Raw genomic sequence first — 21,031 nt, 5'->3', positions numbered from 1 at the left:
AAACTAAGAAAGCAAATTAATTTCCACCTCATCATAAGTAACTACAAGTATGTTTATTTTTACTTAAAATAGCAAATTGTGTTAAAAAAGATCTAGAGGTTTAAAAGAAAGTGGTGTGCTATCTTGTTTGTTTGTAAGAATTTTATCACAGGTTTGGTGAAGATTCTTGTTGTAAAGATAGTGGGGTGCTATCTTGGTGTGTAAAGAAATATTGTTAGGGGGCCTTGGGATTAAGGTTGCTTTGTAACAAAGATTCTTTACATGGTAAAGTCCTTCGCGGGATGTGATGTGAGTGGATTGACCTTAAGATTTAGAGGGAAACCATTATAAATTGTCCTGTGTTCTTTTCTTCTTCCCTTACTCATTTATTTTTCCCTTATCAACAACGCTAAACTCTCAAAAATTAACCAATATTCCTAGAAACCGAATTCACCTTCCAAGATTATAATCCGAACTTACATGAATTTCGTTGATGCTCTGTCAAGAACTACACTTAAGTGTAGCTGAGCCAACTACAGTTGACAAATGATCAAACTATAGTGAACTAACATTGGAAAGACCGATCTGTAATTAATTAGAGTTGGGGTTCTAGGTGATTTTTAGCAGTTTTTTATGTGGGAAAGCTATTTTTATAGGTTTTTCTTTACTTCAAGGCCTTTCTGTTTTGACCCGAAGTCAAGTGGGCCTTTCTTGTAGGAAGTTTTTTGTTGGGTTCACATTTGTTTCATTGCATTTATAGGAAATTTCTTTTCCCAATCCTATTCTATTCTTATGCACCCTATTAAGATTATAAAATTTGAAATGTTTAACGTATTTTGAAGTGTTTTGTAGGGATTTACGTTCTTAAGATTATAAAAGTAAAAATTCATATGGTGCGTGAGAAATTAATAAGGTGAGAAAAGAAAATGCTAAATTTTATTATATGCAAATTTATCTTGTCAAATTTTTTTAGAGTTAAATAAGTTTTTGATCTCTCTAAAAATCCTAAATTTCATTTTTAGCTATCAAAATTATTTCAATAAATTTTAGTTTTTCAAATGTTTTCTATAATAGTTTTTTTGTCTCAATTAATTTTTGAGTAAACTTAATTGTATCATTTGAAATTTTGATTTTTTTTCCAGTTGTGTTAAACACATAATAGAAATATCTCTTGCAAAATTTTAATTTTATTTACAAAGGATGAATTAAATATGTGTTTTTAAGTTTTTATTGATTAAAAATTCGTATTTTGTTAAAAATTCTATATTTTTGTTAAAGAGATTTCTATAATATTCTAAACATCTTTGTAAAAATTCATTTTAGAAAATGGAGGGTACACATGAGTTGACTTAAAAATAGTGACAAAAAATATTTTGGAGAACTTGCTGAATTTTTTTCAGTGGGACTAAAAACAAAAATTGAAATTTTGTGGAGACTAAAATTTAACCTTTTTTAGACATCTATATTTTTCCTTAATTTAATTATGTACAATATATTATGAGCAGTGTTTTGTAAAAGTGTTATTTTACCTTTTATAAGTGTCTTAACTTATTTTAGAAAATTTTTAGAGACCAAGTTGTCTGGTTCAATCTAATTCAATACATATACAATCTAATCCAGAAGTCCTAGCTCAACTGGCAAAATGCCAAAATTGTTAGGCAGGATATCATGACCGGGGTTCGAACCCCGGTAACTCCACTTGTGTGTGTGAGTTTATAATGGCTTTGCCATTTCATCTATCTACCAAAAATAAAAATAAAAATTAGAAAAACAAGTCATGTTATTTCAAAGATTCTAAAATCTTGAAACCTTGTCGAGTTGATGACTGAGCAGATTTTCATAATATAAAACCCCCTTTATTTTTATATGTTGAGCTTTACCGTTAGTTAAATGACATATATAGAAACATGTATGGATGTGGTGTGTTAGAAACACTCGCGTTTTATTGAGTAAATTTCATGTGAGTCCCATATTTTGAAAATGAGTTAAATGTTTTTTTTAAGTATGTTTAGTCCTCCCTTAAAAAAAATGTTAGATCTCATATTGTATTTTTCTTTTGGCTTCAAAATATGTTGGACCTTAAAAAAAAATACACTCCAAAGTTTCAAATCTATCACCGGATCAACTCAAGCGGGTTAGAATTGATTCTACTTAAAATTAAGAATTGTAATTTTTAATTCTAAAATTGATTATTACAAACAAATTTATAATTCAACTCATTTTCATATAAATGAATCTAAAGACAAATCACTATAATCTCAACTAACTTTTAATCCAAATCAACTATAGAATTCTGATCAACTCGATCAAACATAAACTTTATTACTAACATATATATCTATGTACTAAATCCATTCGGTGGTGGTGACATTTTTTTATTTTATTTGAACAGTCACCTTTACATAAAAATCAAATTCATTGTAACTCTAAGGATATAGAGGAATGTAGTTGAGAATTACTAAAAGATAGCCAGATTGAAATTTGCTTAGTGTAGAACAATGACGTATAATTTATCTTCAATCAATGTTCCTAGTTCCAAGAAGAATGCCTCAGTTGTCTTACTCAACTCAATTCAATATCAAAAAATTTGACAAAGTTGACGTTGATGAATGAATAAATTGTGTTAATCAAAAACCGTTCTGTAGTTTAAGCTATGACGAACATGTCCCCAAAGTTGATAGCATGGCATTCTTTTCTTCACTTTAAGGGAAAAAAATGAAAGCAAGTTAAACCAAATAAAGGAGAACTGAAAAAGTATAGTAAAGTCTGAAATCTTTGTACTATATGGCTGTAATTATTTGTTCTTTTCCTTTTAACTATGTTCCTTCTTTCCCATTTTGCATGCCTGTTGTGTAATATAACAGTATAAGGTCTCAGAATTCGAATGAAAGGTCTGTCCAATATTTTAGATAGATCATAGATTGCATTGTCACTATTTATTCTTTTACCCTTTTCAGGGAGTGAGATAATAATTAGATTCCCCACCCAACTCTTCATATGTATGTGTTGTGTCAATTACTACTACAGTTTTTTTTACCTTTACCACAGCCTTATTATTTTTTGGCTAAGTTATTTGATTTGGTTTTCTGATGCTATTTGAATCAATGAAAAAGTCTGGGAAATATGCTGTAAAGAAAAAGATGCTCTCTGGAACTATAATTCCCTATATTCTTGTAGATGAATGTTATACCTTTATTTCATCTCTAATCATTTTCAAGCCAGCACATTTTTGTTGTATACAAAAAAAAGGTTGATGAGTTTAGTTTTGTGTCTTGCTTTTCCGAGGACATGGAAAACTAGAATTTCTTTTGCTTTTATCATCACATTCACACTACAATTTTGGGAACTTTTTGTTCTGGCTAAATTAGGATTCTATTTTGAAAAACTACACTTTAATTTTGTGTTATGATTTATAGAAACCTTCATACGTTTCTGTGAAGTTCAGAATATCTTCTTCGTATTCTTGTTCTCTCATTCAACCAATAATTACTTCAGCAGAGAGTGATGGATTATAGTAGGAATAGGTGTATGGAATTGATGTATTACTACATAACTGGATAATATAAAACTTTCATATCAAATATCTGCCATTATAATAATTCTACTGAATCCGAGTTCCAGAACTATATTGGAGCATCATGGGATATTATGATCCAAGTGTCTGTCCTTTAATACATTCTGATAGAGGATATAATTTGTTGCCTCTATACTATTGCTTCATTCTACTTAAAAGATTTTATTTTTCACATTAGAAATTTGGTTTCCACTTGCGGGAGTCTATGTTCGCATTACAAATGCAATATGAATTTTCACTTACAACCAATTAAGTAGTATATGTTTAGATTGACGATGAGATTGACAAAATCACATAAAGCTACCGTAAGTTACATTTTATATCTTGAACAATATCACGATGCTGTCATCGTGATTTTGCCATATTCATGGTCAATTTTAACATTTGTTAAGAGTTGTATGACGTGGTCAACCACTGTTTGACCAACCTAGATTTCAATTTTGATTTTACGGATGTGGAACCAAACATAGGCTAAAATGCTTCATTTGAGCAATATAGCAAGTCACTAGTAAGATAATAAAATAGCAAATATTTTTAACCAGATACTGTGCAATTTAATGAACATTTTTTTGTTTTTATTTTTCAATACTCTTCTTGTGAAATTAACCATGACAAAAAACTCAACTACCTTAAAGCTATAAATAGAAAGAAATTGAAGAAGGATTAATACATGGCTTATAATAAATTGATGACACAACCAATACATAAAAATGCAGGATGCGACTAAATCAAGTACTTTTTCTAATTTACCATTCTCCATATAGCAAGTAGAACACATACATCTCATCATCCATTAATCGATTCATCGAAGCCTCATCAAGATCGTACAATACAATGCTTGATATATCAGTGGTGGTGGTGATGCGGTGAAGGCGCGGTGGCGTTCATCTGGTGAGGTGGCATGGTTGGAACAGAAGGTGTTGGTGGAGGACATTGGTAACATTTTGTGAAGAGTCCAAATGTGTCAATTTGGTGTACAAAATTCACCATACTGGCCCACCCACCAAATCCAAATCCCACAATTAGGACCCACACCACTATAAATACGTTGATCACAAATGTTCCTACCCATCTTCCAACAAACTTGGGAGGTTGTTCCACAGCATTCTGCATCACACACATACCAGTTCAATTCAATAATAAAAATAAAATGTGCACTTATGATGATAAATGAATTAAACTACTATGATATTAATAATGCAGAAATTAATGTGGTAAGTAAAAAGTGTAAAAAGGATTGAATTTTTTTGGAGAAAGTTTCGGGTCTGGTCTGGTCTGCTAGACGGTGACAATACGCTAACACAGTTTTCGTTTCCATATACCTATTCTTTCTGTTGCCAAATTACTTTACTTAGAATAATAAATGGAATAAATTCTAACACTGTACTATGCTACTACTATATGTAAAAATGAATTATACGTGACAATAATATGTAACAAAATAAAGTATGCATGTAATATAATTATACCTGTCGAGCAGAGGATGATTTAAAGGTGAAGATGTGAGCAAGGGCTGGGATGATATAAACGGTGAAACTAACAAGTAGAGATCCAACGGTGGAATTGATGGGTCCAAAGAAAGGGAATATAATAGCTAAGAACCAAATTGGAATGACCACTGGCAATCTCACCAATGCACGTTTACATAAACTTTTGCACTCATGCATCCCTACTGTTTTCTCCCACACAAAGTATAATGGTGTGCATGCAAACCCAAATGTTATAAACTGCAATTCATAATTTTCAATTAATAACATGTTACATAACATAATTAATGTGTTGCTAGCTAGGGTTAGGTACCTGATGAATGAGCATTAAAATAACAGCCATGTCACGAAAGGGTGATTTTGGAAGAAGAGCAAAAGCATTTGAGTGATTAAGAAGCATGTCACCAAATGCCCAATAAACTGCTGTGGCCGATGGAATTGTCAGTGTCAGCACATAAAGGGTAGCCAGTAAATATATGGCCTTGAACTTTTGTGGCTTCCACATCGCATGCATTATTTCCCTGTACCAACCAACCAATACATTTATTTATCATCATCTCATTATTAATTTATTTAATTTCTTCATTTGGGCAATAACTCTTATACAACCATGTATGTTTTGCCTTAAAATCCAAAAAGGCACTTTAACATATCAAATGTCTCTATTGTATAACTAATTATCAACCAAATTTGGACAAAAATTGTTTTAATTTTAATCTTTTAATAAAGCAATATCTGGAACAAAGGAGCTGATGAAAATACCATTTTTGGGCTCTAAAATTATAGCACAAGAGAATGTGAATATTTTTGGCTCAAAGTTTGCTTTTCAACGAGATGTAGCATTATTCACTGTAAAAAGCTGGATGCCTGAATCTATGAGGGTCTTCTTCATAATAAAAAAGCATAAAAGCATGATAGAACCATTTCAAAGAAAGAACCTTGGCTTTCTAGCTAAATGCTAAAAGAAAACTCATGGATTTTAAGGAAAAAGGGACACTTTTTGCCTCCCACGCCTACCAAGGGTATTTTGGGGTTAAAAAATATATATTTCTCAATTAGTTATTTTTTGGAAATCTATTATATAATTGAACTGAAGTACAAGAAACTTGAAATTTTTTATAGGACGTGTGATTAGATATATCCATGTTCCGATTATGTCTAAAGAAGTTAAGGACTTAAGGTTAAGTCACTATAGATCTATGTTCAGATTATGTCTAGAGAAGTTAAGGTTGAGTCACAATCAAAATGACTTTAAGCCCCAACTGTTGCATGGTTATTTCGCTTTGCAATTTGGTATTGTACTACTTTAACTAATTAATTAAGCTCAACCAATTATTGCTGAGTTTATTTATGAGTCTTGTTAACGAGTGTATCCGAGGTACTCTTTAAACATACTAAAATAAGCAATTATCTTTTAAAAAAGTCAAATATTTTGATTTCTAATTTTATAATAATATGTATTTTCATAAATACTTACTACTTATAATTCTTAAAAAGTGTCCCTCGTTAACATTTCCATTTGTTTATAATGATACGTCCAAAGGCAAGTGAAATACCATGAGGGGTGAAAATAAAAAACACATGGGGAGTATATGTGAAAACGTAAAGGACACGAATATAAATATCTGATATTGTCTTACACAGTAACGGCATGTCCCCCGAATGTGTAGAGAATGTTTGTGGCCCCTGTAAAATATAGAATTATTTTATTTGGACCCGAATGCTTAACTCCTTCCACCTATACACCACAACAACATATAAACCAAAAGCATATAATTAATTAATTAATATTAACTATTAATTAATTATTTTAGACCGTCAACCTACTACCATTAAACTTTTATTTATTACGTATGAATTAAAATTAATTACCTGACCGTGAAGGACAGCGGCAATGGTAAGATACCAAGCAGTGTAAGTGGTCATAACAAGACCCAAAAAGGACCAGATTCTATAGTTGTGAAATGAAGGAATAAAAACAGTGGTGGCACAACAAGCTCCGAAAATGTAAGTCCAAGTCCTCTTGTCTAGATTATCATTTATGTAATATATGTTGCTGGAAATGGACAAAATTAATTAATTAGAACAATGTTTATATTCATGCACACCCTAATAAATATTGGTGTTGCAGGTAGTAGTTTATTCATTATAAGAGATGCATGTGATATTGCTTATTTTAATTTAGATAAAAAATTATAAGTAGTAAAACAGAGAATTGTTTTATCTATCTAGCTAGCTACAAGTAGTAAATAATGAAGAATCAAGAAAGAGTTAGAGAAAGAAGTCAGAGTAGGTAGTAGATACCTTGCACAAGCTATAAGTTGGATAACAGATCCAAACAGAAGAAATGTGCAATTAAATCCCAAGCCCACGTTTCTCCAGTGTTTCCCTAGGAGTCCGTCAAGAACCTCAAACCACTGCATATAAATAATCATAATTAATTTGTCCAACCCTCTATAATATAAGATGATAAAGTTTATGTTTGGTATCACGGTAGATGTATCAGAATTACGTCTAGTTGTCGTGATTCTGATATACTTACCGTGACACCGAACATATATATCAATTAAATTTAATGGAGTACTTGATTAGGGAGATGAGTGCTACCTGAATAACATGGCTTCTGAAATTAACTTTTTCTCTTTCTTTTCTTGTTCTGTATTCAACATAGAGTATGCTAATGAGGTAAGCAGTCCAGCTACCAAGTATACCATAGAAGAGTTGAAAAAGTATGCCAGAAAGCATTCCCAGCTGGGAAAATGAGTATGGTAACGTAAGCAGAACTTGAGCCACCTGAGTCACATATCATATAATGTAACATAATGTTAAATCTCATAATGAAAAACCATATAACAATATATAAAAACACATTAATTGATGAGAAACTAACCTGGTTGGAAGCACAGCTAAACCAAGCATCATAAGCAGAACCACCATGCCATAAGAAGTTTGATAACTTGGACTTTATGTCCTGTGGTGGTTTTCCTTCACTTTCCATTTCTACATAGTTCCCAACTATTACCGTTTCAGCAACTTTATCATTTGCCATTTCCATTATCTACTAGAAATATATATCTGTAATATCACTTCAACTTGCTTTCCACACTCTAATAAGGTCTTAACTCTTGTTTCCTTGTGGTGCCAAACTTGTTCTTATTCTCTATATTGGTAGTAGATTTCACACTCTCAATATAACTTGTTAGTGTTGTGGGGAAGAGAGGTTTGAGACTGGTAAAAGGAGTATTGGAGTGGAGGTATATATATACTAGACAGAACACAAAAGTGGTTCTCGAAGGCTGGTATGAAAGGTATTGTAGAGAACGGTTTCGGGAAACGAGTAGATTAAATTAAAATCACTTTTTCAATAAATAAATAACTCTCTAGAGGTGCTTTGACGATATCCCCTTGGTTTTGGAGTCCCTTTTCGTAATTACAATTTTTGGAATTTACCTTAGACTCTTGTATGTTTTAAATTGAGTGTGTTTGGTGTTACGGCGTATCACCGTGATCCTGACATACTCATCGATATCAAAGATGGAAAATTCTATGGTGAAGTCATGAGAATGACTTTTCTGGTGAAGTCAACACTATAGCATCAAAAGTGTAGTCAGTAGTACTCCACTGTTTGTACAGTGACATCAAAAGTTCAGTCATCATAGTATCATCAATTCATCGGATTAACAAGACTGCACTTAATCTAATTTTATCCTACCTTGTTTTAAGTGTAACACCCCAGAAAGTGTAACACTTAAAACTATCACATAATATCATCAACTATGTTTGCATGTTAAAGATGTCAACGATAAAATAGTACATGTAAGTCCAAGATGTTGCTAACATTACTAGATGAATTACTATTGATCATTAATCAACAATCAACAATTTAAAAATGAATCGAACATTAAGATCAAAATTAACTTTTTCAAAAAAGTCAGTTTCCTGACTGCAGTGTAGAAGCTCCCGTTTTGGCCATTTCACACGTATTAAGAAATGTAATTAATACTGCGTGGGGAAGAGAAATTATGAGTTGTTTTACAAAATTATCCCTAATAAATAGTATGGAAAAGATAAATGAAATAATTGAAAGAAGAGAGAGTAATTAATAGTTAAGGATATAATAGGAAAAGTAACATAAATATTTCATTGGTATTGTAAAACGACATATAATTTGGGACAAATTTTTTTTCCAAAGCAACATACAATTTGGGACGGAGGGAGTACAAATCAAGAAATTATTCCTTAAAAAGTTAAATATTTTAATTTTCAACGTATTAAATACACTTGCTAAAAAAATGCATTAAATACACAATCTTTCATAAAAACTTATATCATTCAATATTTATTATAAGATAAATTTCACTTTTTAAATTCATTCAACAAATGATGTATCTATCTTCTAATATATATATATGATCCGGTTGGACCAAAGAGGATGGTTGAACTGCTTGGATTTGTATTTTGTTTGGGTTGATCCATCAGTTTGTCCGTCGTCGCCCTGGATCTTTTAGGTTGTAGTGAGGAGATGAATTTGTTGGTGTTGATCGTCAGGCCCCGGTGAGACGGGGGGATTGTGTACTTGCACGTGCTCCAACGCCCAAATCAGTGTAGGGTTCAAGAGGAGAGGTCACAAGTTGTGGGTAAAAAGTGTCATATCTTACCCAAGGCTAGGGTTTAGGTATATACATGGGTTAGGTAGGGCTTGGCTGGCAAACCTTATCCTGAAAATCGTACATGTTGGTACGGACATGGGTAACCCTGGACCCTAGGGAGCTGCTTTCGACTAGCGTGAGCGTGGTCAACCCTTGGACATCGTGTGTAACCATCAGCCTGCACCGTAATCTAGTGGATTTTAGGGTGTGTCCATCGTATGGATTTGTCATCTTAGTGAACTCGGGTCGGACCCGAGTGGAGCTGGATTGGGCTTTAGGACAGTCTGAAACAAGATCACACACATCATTTATTAAATGAATCTAAAACATTAATTTTCTCTTTTAACAGAAATAGAAGTTGTATCATCTAAGATCCTTAAAAAACGTCCATTTAACATTCCTTAGCATTCCCCTTAAAAAAACTTGAGCGAGTTTCAATAAAGATAATCCACCTTATTCCATCAATCCAAATAAAATCTTAATGCTAACGAGTTGGTCTGGTTTTGGTAATGAGGGTTGATTCTATAATGGAAATGTAAAATAACATTTCTCTTATGTTATAAATAAACAAGTTTGTTTTCACTTTTGAATTAATAAGTTACATATCATATCTCACTTAATAAACTTGTGCATGGTTTAACATCAAATTCGTTTGTGCACCATATAACTAACCTGCCTGAGTACTAAGCATGTATTTATTTGTTAGGGTAAAAGGCTCTGAAATGACATAATATTCTACTAGTAACAACAACTAGCAACAATACTTAGAAGCGTGATGGCTTGTCCGCACGAGCGGGCCTCTCGCGTCCCAAGCTCATGATAATTTCAATTTGCAATGTTCTCTGTATTTTGCTGCATTTGCCATTTTGTGACTACTATTTAATTGGTGTCTGTAGGATCAGATAAATATCAATGGACACACTGCATGCATAGTTTATTATTAATCAATTTGTCTTTAATCGCTAGCACCAATATTCAATGTTCACCTCCGTAACTATTTGACGCTTCAATTTGAATAGTTTTATTACATTTGCCAAAGTTGAATCTAGCATGCTTGCTTAGTTGATAATTTTACATTTCCACAACTTTGTCTTGATATGAAAAATCTTATGGCACATATTTCATCCTTTAATTATTGGAATGTGGAAAACAGAACGGATAGATAACACGGCACATCAAAGTAAGTTTTTTTTTATTTTATTTTATTTATGAGAACAAGGTAAACATAGGAGCTATGAATTATAGATACGGACACGGACACCAGACACTCACTTGATACGCCGATACTGTTAATAATTTTAAAATAATCATATAATTCAGTGTAATTACAAGTGTCGGTGTCATGTCAAGTGTTGTTCACGACACGTGTCTGACACCGAGACACACCTAATCTGATGAGTGTCCGTGCTTCATGACATATGAGAGAATAAAAGGATGAAAAATGAATTAAGTGTATGAAATAATAACATAGTAGACCACATGATTGCAGCCAAACGGGCGTGGTCGCTTTGCAAGTCGAAAAAAAGCTGCTTTTATCACATGGCCAACTCTTTCTACACTCGAGAATCCCTTCCACCATGCTCATACCCCAATTTAAACTCCTTACTTCACATGCCTTTTTTTTTTTACTTGCATTTCCATATGTAGATATAATAATATAGTAGTTATATAATTGCATAGGGGATTATATTAAACTATATACTAGGACAACATTGGTAGAAATGTTAGATCATGTGCCCCTACCCAGCTGCACCTATAAATAGTTAATATTTATCATCATTTTCATTGGTACACTAATATTCTCCAATGTCTCCTTGAAAAAAAAATATATTAATATATGTTCTATGTATGTTATTTTAATCTTGTAGATTCTCTCGGTTTTTTACTCCTCCAAATTTAACTTCTACCACAATTTTATTCTTTTGTTCGCTCAAATAAAACAAACAAATAAAGCCAACATTTTTCAGTTGTGTCATATATTTATTGAGCAAATTTGAGCCATTAAAAGTTAGGAATACATCACATTTTTCATAGGTGGGTAAAATGGTTCATTTTTTCACCCCTCGTTTTCAATGTCTTGAAATATTAATCTGACAGTGGTCCAAAGTTTTACTAGCTTTCATTTTTGTCTTCTTTAAAATTTAAATGAGTGGGCTAAAGAGCCAACTGATTATTCTCCTTCCCTTCATGATGATAAACCATGATGAGTTTGTCTTTTTTATGAATTAAGATAAGAAAATCATTTACCTAGTGGTGGTGCTGCTTATCATACATAAGTTGGGGAAAATATATTCCTTCTTGTAACTGCTTTACGCACTTACATTTTTAAGTTGTATGATTCTAAATCAATGATCAAGATTGTGTCATATAAATCGTCTAATCATAAGTGAATAACATAGATTTATCTAATGTAATCACGTAATATTTGTATTTCATAGAATCCAAGTCTATAAGTTGGGGATTTTTTTAAAAATAAAAATAAAGAGAACTATGACTTAGGGTCCAAAAAGAATATTGTTTTTTTGGGCAGTAAAAACATTCAATTATTCATGAAGAATGTTGGAGACGCCCACATTCCACTTCTTGTGTTGTCACAATTTCAAGCATATGGGACCAGAAACATTCTCTGTGACCTATGTCTCCTTGACCACACCTCCATTTATTGGAGCATACATTCTAGTTTGTTTCAAATATAGTCTTAGCATAATAAGCATCCTTGTTTGTTCTCCATTCATACAAGGTATTGATGATGTATTAGTATTACTGGTGTAGGGGAATGTCCTTGTTATGTTTCCAATGTTGGATCAACTAAGATTAATATTGACCACTATTGTCAGATGAATTGGTTTGTTAACGTGGGTATCTACATAATTAGCATTTTCAGTATGTTGTGCACGTTTTGTAACAATTTCGAAGCAAAATGATGTTCATAGTAATTCTATTTTCTGATTCAATAATGAGTACTCTTTTCTAGCCCATTTCCAATAACATGAGTTTTATATTTTTGTTGTGTAAATTTTGCTTCATGTTTACGCTTGAATTTCATGCGTCATATATGACGAATTGTGGTGTCAAATACTAGTGAGTAGTGACCTTTTGAATGATTTTTGTTACAAATTGTTTTTGTACTAATTACATTCCTAAATTAAGGTAGGGGACCATGAATGAAAAGTTACATTGTTCAATCTCAATTTATATATCTTGAAACAGAAACAAGATTTCAAGATTTAATTGTTTGCTTTGTATTTGTCGGAACAACAAACAACTAACAATATCTATTATGCCTGCTAAAGTTGTGAAACTGATAGAGATTTTTGGAAGTCAAACCTATAAAGAGCAATGATTTTTCAACATTCTTGCTCAATTTAGTTAAAGGGTGGAAAGAACTGTGTTGATGCTAACCATTCAATTTACTTATATTAGTGCAAAATGTGATCATAACATAATCATCTATAAAATCCACTCCAAATTAATTTTAAGCATGTAGGTTAAGCTAGAACTATAAAATTGTAATGAAATCTTGAAACTATATTTTTAAGGATGAGAAAAATTGACAAGGATGAAGGATTGCTTACTTTATCTTTGTTCTATACATGATCATGCACTACAAATGATTAAAACTCTTAACACAGGTCCATACTCATACTTTTTGCCATCCATAATTTCATATCTCCTTTCTTGCTGTGTTAATTTTTGTGTGTCTCCCTCTTCCTATATTGACATTAGCACTTTTGGCTTTTTGGTAGGCATGCTATGGAATGGGATAGCAACTATGCATTGACTTAAAATTCAATTTCATAATGTGGGTCCTTAGTAATAGCATTACACAAAAACACCATTAGTGTTTGACTAATTCTCTTCTACAATGGTAGTCAACCTTATAAGCATAGATAGATCCATTGATGTATTAAAGGAGTTCGAATTTTTCTCAAAAACATATAGCTCAAAGGATGTACATATATATATATATATATATATTCGACAATCTGAAAATTTCGGATCCAATTCTCATATTGTCATCCTTAATCCGGCTCTGATAACTATGTTAAATGGGCTGAGATCCTGTTCTCAAAAGTTAGCCCAAACGATGAAAGTGCTCAGAGCCCCAGACACATATATACATCCAACAGTTTGGAAATCTCGACAATATAGGATTCAAATAAAACTTCAATAAAATGCATGTCTATGTTTACACTTTGCATATGCATGATAATTGTACGAAGTAATTTTTCCACAAACACCATCATGTCATCATATCTTTATTGCCTCCATGCTGGGACCTCCCTTGTGTCCAAAAGAATCCTATCATCAAACAATAACTTTTGCTTCACTTTAGTGCCTTCTTTTGCACTGTGAAGATCGAATAAATATTCTGGTATATTTGCCAACTACTTTGTCTTTGATAATTGATAGATTTTGCAATTTAATTGAATGTACAGCCGAAGGCATAGTCCTTCGATATTATTTCATAATTGATGATGTGCTGTTTATGGCTGAAGGAAAATAGTATTCATATTAAAAAGCATATTGAATCACCAGACATGAAAACAAAAGATCTTCATAGTTCAGATCACATTAGTATAAGACTATAACGCTGTTGATACAATAGTTTTGAATTAACAAAAAGGAAGTGGCCCCTAGCTGATTCCCATAAATACGTATGGTTGCTGCAGGCTTGCTTTACATTATTATATCTATTATTTTCAATAGATTGAGAAGGAAATAGTGGAAATAGATAGAACTTAGTTTGTTTAAAAAAAAACTTGGTTATTTTTACATTTTTTTTTTAAAATTAATTATTTAATTATGTAGTGAATTTGGACCCTTTGTCAAAATCAACAAAAACAAAGATGTGGATCAAGTATCTAATACAACCAACAATCAGATAGATATAGCAACTGTAATGCCCTATTTAATTATTTGATTATTTTATTGAGTTTAGAGTATATTTATATGATTTATGTGATTTAAATGATTATGTGATGTGTTGTTATTTTATTAAGTGGTTTTATTTTATTATTTAATAGAATAAAATTTGAAAATAAAATAATATTGAGATGAGGGGCAGTTTTGAGAATTTAGAGAGTTTAGTGGAATAAGTGGAAATAAGATAAAGAGGGTTGAGGAAATAAATAGGAGAAAATAGGTCAGAATAGTTTTTACGTGAAACAAGTTTTGGAGAAAAAGGGAGAAAACAAGAGAAGAGAAGAACCAAGAAGAGAGGCTGCCAATCGATTATCCTAAGGTAAGGGTGGGACTAACCTTCAATAATTCTGAGTATGTGATTCTGAAAATGAATTTAACATGGTTGTAGATTGTAGTTTTAGAATTTGGGAATTAGGGTTAAAAGTGATGAATTGATGATTAGATGATGGAAAACTGTTAAATTAATGTAGAAATTGTGTACAGACCTTAGATAATCCATATGAGGATAATTGGAATCAGTTTTAAGGTTAGAAACATGAGATTGGGTGATTTTTAGAGAAAATCTGCATTCTGTCCGAGATGACATTCATCGCTCGCCCCAGCGAGCAGCTAGTCTCGCCTCGCGAGTGATGAAGTTCATCGCTCGCCTAGCGAGTAGAAATTGTTGCTCGCCATAGCGAGTTGCCCAGTGAGTGAAACATGATTTTGTGAATTAATGTTGGAGGTCAAGTTTTAGATGGTTTTGAGTGCCTTAACCTGTTTAGGAATGATTAGACAAGTTTTTAGATTTAAATTGGACATATGGAAGTTAAAAATGGAATTTTGGGGTGAAAAAGGTCAAGTTCCCGAGAGCACCCAGTTTCTAGCTCGCCAAGGCGAGTAGCCTTTCTCCTGAACTCGCCATAGCGAGTAGAATGGCTCGCCTCGCGAGCTGCACAGTGACAGACAACCTTGTTTAGGGTTCTTGCAATCTTTGTCGCACAAAGAGTTATGAGTTGGTCCTTGGGGTAGAAACGAAGTTGTTTATAATATTAATGTTGTTCAGAGAGTCTGAAATTAAGATGATTAATGTTGTTAGTAATGTGATACAATTATATATGCATTATGTGGAATATGTATGATGTTGAAGTTGTTATTGTTTATTTATTGACGTTGTTATGCTGTGAGCTGTTTATGTGATGCCTCTGTTGTTGTTGAATATTAATTAAGTTGCAAGTGTTGGTCTAAGTTACAAAGTTGTAAGATGTTATTCCAAAGTATTGGAGTCATATAAGTTGTTGATGTTGTCCAAGTTGTAAGTTGTTGAGTCCATGCATACTCATTGATTTGAGGGCTTGATGCCCTGTGAGCCTTTGCTCCTTACGTTGAGGGCTTGATCCCCTGTGAGCTTTTGCTCTTATGTTGAGGGCTTGATGCCCTGTGAGTGTATTTATGCTCTTTATGTTGAGGGCTTGATGCCCTGGTTGGTACCACATGCATGATTAAGAAAATGTAGTTGCATAGTCAAGTTGAAGTCTTAGATGTTGCATTGTCGTTGTTGATAAGTTGTCGTCTATCCATGAGTTGTTAGTAAGATATTATATGAAGATTATTATGATCAATTGATGATGTCTATGTTGTTAAATGCATTTGATGAGTTATATGCTGATTATTATTGTTTGTGAAATCTCACCCCTTCTGCTTGGAAATGTTGCCCTTACAATAGGGTAACTTGCAGGTAACCAAGAATAGTTGCGGTCGTGAGTGGATTCTCTCACGTGTGTCTTAGGTGCTCTGATACGTAACGGGATGAGAATTTTGTTGTTGCTTTCTGTTCCTTACGTATTATTTTATGAAGTTTTATGAACATGTTGTTGGAATAATTTTATGAGATTTTACATTGAGGCCTTTGTGCCAAAGTTGTTTTAAACGTTGAAATAATTTCCGCTGCGAAGTAATAAATGATATGATGTTTAAGTTGGACAATAAATAGTGAATTTATTCCGTTTATGATTTTATGAAAAGAATTGTGACATTCCGTTTATGTTGAATTACTCTGATTTTTATGTGAAATTTTCAAGTTGAAAAAACGGGGTGTTACAGCAACAATATTCAGATCTAATCTAGCACCGTACTTGTAAAACAAATCCACAATCAAAGCAAGAACAAAAAAAAAAAGAGTAGATGAACAAATACACCAAAATTTGGTTACGAAATTTGGCTCCATAAAGACCTAGGTCGTCTGGGTGACAAAGTATCTATCTGATCTATTATCAATGAGTTTCTTACAAAGAGATTCAAAAAGGTTACAAGTTCTCCAAGAACAACCTAATTTCTACCATTTTTCCAATCACTTTACATGAACAAAATACTCAAAGATTTTCACTATGTTTACGGTGTTTACCAGCATATGAATCCCATCAAAGACACTCAATTCATAGCCTCTAAGTTTCCTAAAAGTTCTCTAATTTGATTTCATAAAATTACAAAACAAATAATTGAAGAATGCTTAGATAAATAATGGTGCTATATTTTCTAGATGTGTGCCTTACTACCCATCCAAAATAGCTTTGCATCCTGATGCAACAGCTTTGTGCCCTAGCTGCAAGACGTATTGTGCCACAGTGTGGGTGCCTTGAGGATTTGGCAACAAAAATAACCCCCAAATCAGATTTGCAATTCAACCTTGCGCCTCTATAGATACCCTTGCGGAATTGAGCTACTTTGCACCATATTTTCAACCTTCAACAATTTTCAAATGAGATTACTCTTCAAGACAATTGATCAAGTCAAAACCCCCACTTGAACCTTGATCTTGAATCGACCTCCACTTGAACCTTGATCTTGAATCGACCTCCACTTGCCTCAAATGACCCTTGCTGGTCCTACAAGTTTCATCCTTGCCTTGAAACCTCGTAATGCCTTCCGCTCTCTTGAAGATTTTTTGCCCAACTACCTAAGACTTTTTAGATAGCTTCAAAAGTTTCACCATAACCTTTTTAGCCAACAAAGTGATAATGTTCGTCATCCTAAAATCCTTTTACCTCCGATTACCCTTACATTTTGGGGTAATCTCATAAGTTGTATCACACCTTCTAACCCCTGAAATATCTTCCTTCTTCTTGAAGATTTTCTTACTCTCACTTAGAGAATAACACACAAGGTATCCATAGTCATACCGCTTTGGTGTACCACTATAAGTTGTCTTCTTCTAGTCCCACAAGTAAGTTTTAAAGTAATAGTTGTAGAATGGTTAAGTGAACTATTTAATCAAAAGTGAGTAGTGTCCGACAACTCGTTGGTAAACCAAAGAACACAAGGAGTACCTACTAATTAACTAGGAAATCCAAGATTCAAACATTGGAAACTAACTAAACCTATTAACAGGGGCGGATCTCTTTAGAGACCCCAAAGTGTCACTGCACCCCCAACTTTTATATAAATATCATATTAGGCATGATATTCACAGTATGTATTGTATATTATTTGAAACGTTTTAATATATATTCCACAAATATTTGGCACCCCCAAAAAATGATATCAAGATCCGCCACTGCCTATTAACATTTGTGTATAGAAAAATAAGGGTATTATTCAAAAAAGTGCAACATCAATGCGACATTTGGTTATTGATCATGGTTATCCTAACATTAATGAAATGGTTTTGAATCTTTGGTTATCCTATCATCCAAACTTAAAATACAATGCCTATAAAGCATGACAGGCGTTATGCTGCATGCTACAGTATGAAATTTGGTCAAGTTCTTCAATGCAAAGGTAACTCAATATACCATGCATTAAAGAATAAAAAATTTAATGATTTCTTTTTCGACAAGATTTCAATGGTTTTAATCAAATGAAGCTCACGTTGTTACAGGTAAGCCTAAAAAATGCTCTAACAGTTTTTTATGCTCAGAGTACTCCAAGTCATTTGGTGCAAGGAGTGCTCCATTTGAAATGAGGCACCCGTACTGTGTGCCTTTTTTTTCCGTTCGTTTTTTTAATGTTTTAACAATTAAAAGATAAATAAAAATTAAAGTAAAAATACTACTAATATTCATAAAAAAAATATCACAACCTAAATAATAAATAACATTGATCGATAAATAAAACGAAATAAAATACAATCAACGATGCTATTTATTGTGAAAAGTAATTTCATGGACCTATCGCGAGTGTGTATTCCACCAAGACATGCACGTTTTATGTTGACTTCAACATTTTCATAACTCTCCCTTAATTCCAGCAAATCCAACTAATGTTGATTAGTATTTGGACAATTTTTACAATAAAATGGCCGGTCAGGTAACACAATCTATATTTTCTTGACACTTTTTCGACAGCGTCCATTTATGTCCTACTGTGAGTAGTATTTGGACGTCCCTTTTCTACTCTTTGCATTGTCAAAATTTGGCAGATTGTATACCCTTGATATGGGAGTGCGCTAAATGATTTGGAGTACTCTAGTGAGTACTAAAATTGGTGCAGTTTGGTAAAAAAATGAAAATTCAAACCAGGGTGGTTTGATATATAAATCTCAAAACTAGATTATTTTGGTAAAAAAATTACTTGTTGGATCTAAAATAGCATGTTGATTCAGTGGGATTAACCCATTTTTCTACCCCTAGTACACAGAGTGAGGCTGATTTTCTTAATCCAATTCATTTGCAATATACATTACTGGATAATGTCAAACTTAATTACGATGGTATATTGAAAAATCCTTTAAACAGTGCTTCTTGTGGAGGTGCGCTTCGGGGTAGCAATGAAATGGTCTTGTTGGGTGGTTTCTAAAAGAATTATGTTCATTACCCAAATGGATTTGCTCATTTCTAAAATAAATGTCCAAAATACCCCTATGCATGTTAACTCACGCTAGTGTAATTCAACGTAATTTAACTCACGCTAGTGTAAATCTCTACATGAGTTAACTCGCGTTAGTTTTAATTTCTACGTGAGTTAAATCATGTAGAGATTTACACTAGCGTGAGTTAACATGCTTAGGGGCATTTCGGTCATTTACTTTGGGAATGAGCAAATCCATTTGAATAATGAGCATAATTGTTTCTAAAATATTGGATTGGATGACCCAAGATCCATTATATGATGCAAAATGCAAGAAAAAGATTGTGCAAGGTGTTGGGCCAGGCGCAATCCCGGGAGCTAGGTGGTGCCCCTCTTCACATCGTTTTTCTTGTGTAGATGTGTGTTCGTGTTGGTTATTTTATGTTCGTGTTGGTTATTCACTACCCTGTCCCGTATAACATCGTTGGTCTTACTGATGTGAAAGTATCGTTTAAGTTGAAGGGATAATTTTATCGAACATTAGTAAGACCAACGATGTTATACGGGACAGGGTGTTAGGCAGTGAATAACCAACACGAACATAAAATAAGTGTAGCAGAAATGAAGATGTTGTGTTGGATGTGTGGTAAGATTAGATGAGATAGAATTAAAAATAACGATATTAGAGAGAGACTTAAGTAAAGGCAATCAAGACACCATCATGCTTGAGCGGATCCACCATATAGCTTGGTGTGGTTATAGTCGGGCCAATTTTTTCTCAAAAAAAAAATAAAAAAAAGTTGCTTATAAGAATGAAATGTTAGAGGAAGTTTGCAACTTATTTTATTATACAAGCTCAAATAAAACTATTATAATTGTTATTTTATATTAAATAATATGTAATCTATAATTTCATTCGATAAAGTTTTTTAACATTATTATTTTAACCACACCGAAAAATTTGTCTTCATCCGCTCCAACCATCATGTCATCTTTATTGCCTCCAACATATCCTATCATAAGAGGATAATTTTTTACTGGGCCATCACAAGAGGGTTGCCACTAAAACAAGGTTTTTAGGCCTTTAAATTTTTAGGTTCCCTATTAGACCTCCGAATATTTTTTTACTTTAAATATACTTTCATATGTCAAATTCTTTAAACATTTTCGTCTCTATCTCGATTAGTAATGAAATAGAGAATTGTAAAATTTTAATTTATGTAGCAAATTTGATCACAAAGTAACTACTTTATTGGTTATATGTATGTTAAATTCTTTTTTCTTCAGATTTCTATGAATATGATGTTATTTGTTGAAAATATACTAAAATCAGTTGTATGCATCCAAAATATGCAAAAGTAAAAAAGTAATTTATATTTGTGTTAGAATTCAATATTATACTTGGCTATTTCAAGGTTTAAGAATAAGTAAATAATGTCTATATTAAGGCAAATTCTATGGTACACCTACTATATTTGAGTGTACCGGTACACTCATTCTTTAAATTCATAGTTAAATGAGTTGTTTTTTTGAAGAAAAATGTTATTTTTTTGTCATTTATAATTATAATAACTAAATCTTATTCATCAAAAGTGTCAACGAAATAATTTTTTATTTTTTTAAATTTTTATTACTCATAATTGAGAACATTC

At 32.5% G+C, this 21,031-nt stretch overlaps 1 protein-coding gene across 1 annotated transcript; it reads right to left on the bottom strand.

Annotated features, from left to right (window-relative positions):
- Window positions 1–4,106: 4,106 nt before the first annotated feature.
- Window positions 4,107–8,319, bottom strand: LOC25492791 (auxin transporter-like protein 5). Its single transcript, NM_001425028.1, has 8 exons — window positions 7,931–8,319; window positions 7,648–7,833; window positions 7,345–7,457; window positions 6,913–7,096; window positions 6,681–6,778; window positions 5,354–5,561; window positions 5,023–5,280; window positions 4,107–4,660 (listed from the first exon to the last, which is right to left on the bottom strand). The coding sequence occupies exons 1-8, from the start codon at window positions 8,093–8,095 to the stop codon at window positions 4,400–4,402; spliced, it is 1,473 nt and encodes a 490-aa protein (NP_001411957.1). The 5' UTR covers window positions 8,096–8,319; the 3' UTR covers window positions 4,107–4,399.
- Between the last annotated feature and the right edge of the window lie 12,712 nt (window positions 8,320–21,031).

The sequence above is a fragment of the Medicago truncatula genome, chromosome 4 (assembly GCF_003473485.1).
Source record: "Medicago truncatula cultivar Jemalong A17 chromosome 4, MtrunA17r5.0-ANR, whole genome shotgun sequence".
Taxonomy (NCBI): domain Eukaryota; kingdom Viridiplantae; phylum Streptophyta; class Magnoliopsida; order Fabales; family Fabaceae; genus Medicago; species Medicago truncatula.
The sequence above is the reverse complement of the archived record's forward strand: the minus strand, read 5'-3'. Positions and strand labels throughout refer to the sequence as shown.

Coding starts and splice junctions, on each gene's coding strand:
- LOC25492791 (NM_001425028.1), bottom strand. CDS start 8,095: ATGGAAATGGCAAATGATAAAGTTGCTGAAACGGTAATAGTTGGGAAC. Junction 7,458..7,647: donor TCAGAAGCCATGTTATTCAG/GTAGCACTCATC, acceptor ATTTATATGCAG/TGGTTTGAGGTTCTTGACGG. Junction 5,562..6,680: donor GGGGGACATGCCGTTACTGT/GTAAGACAATAT, acceptor TGGTTGGTACAG/GGAAATAATGCATGCGATGT.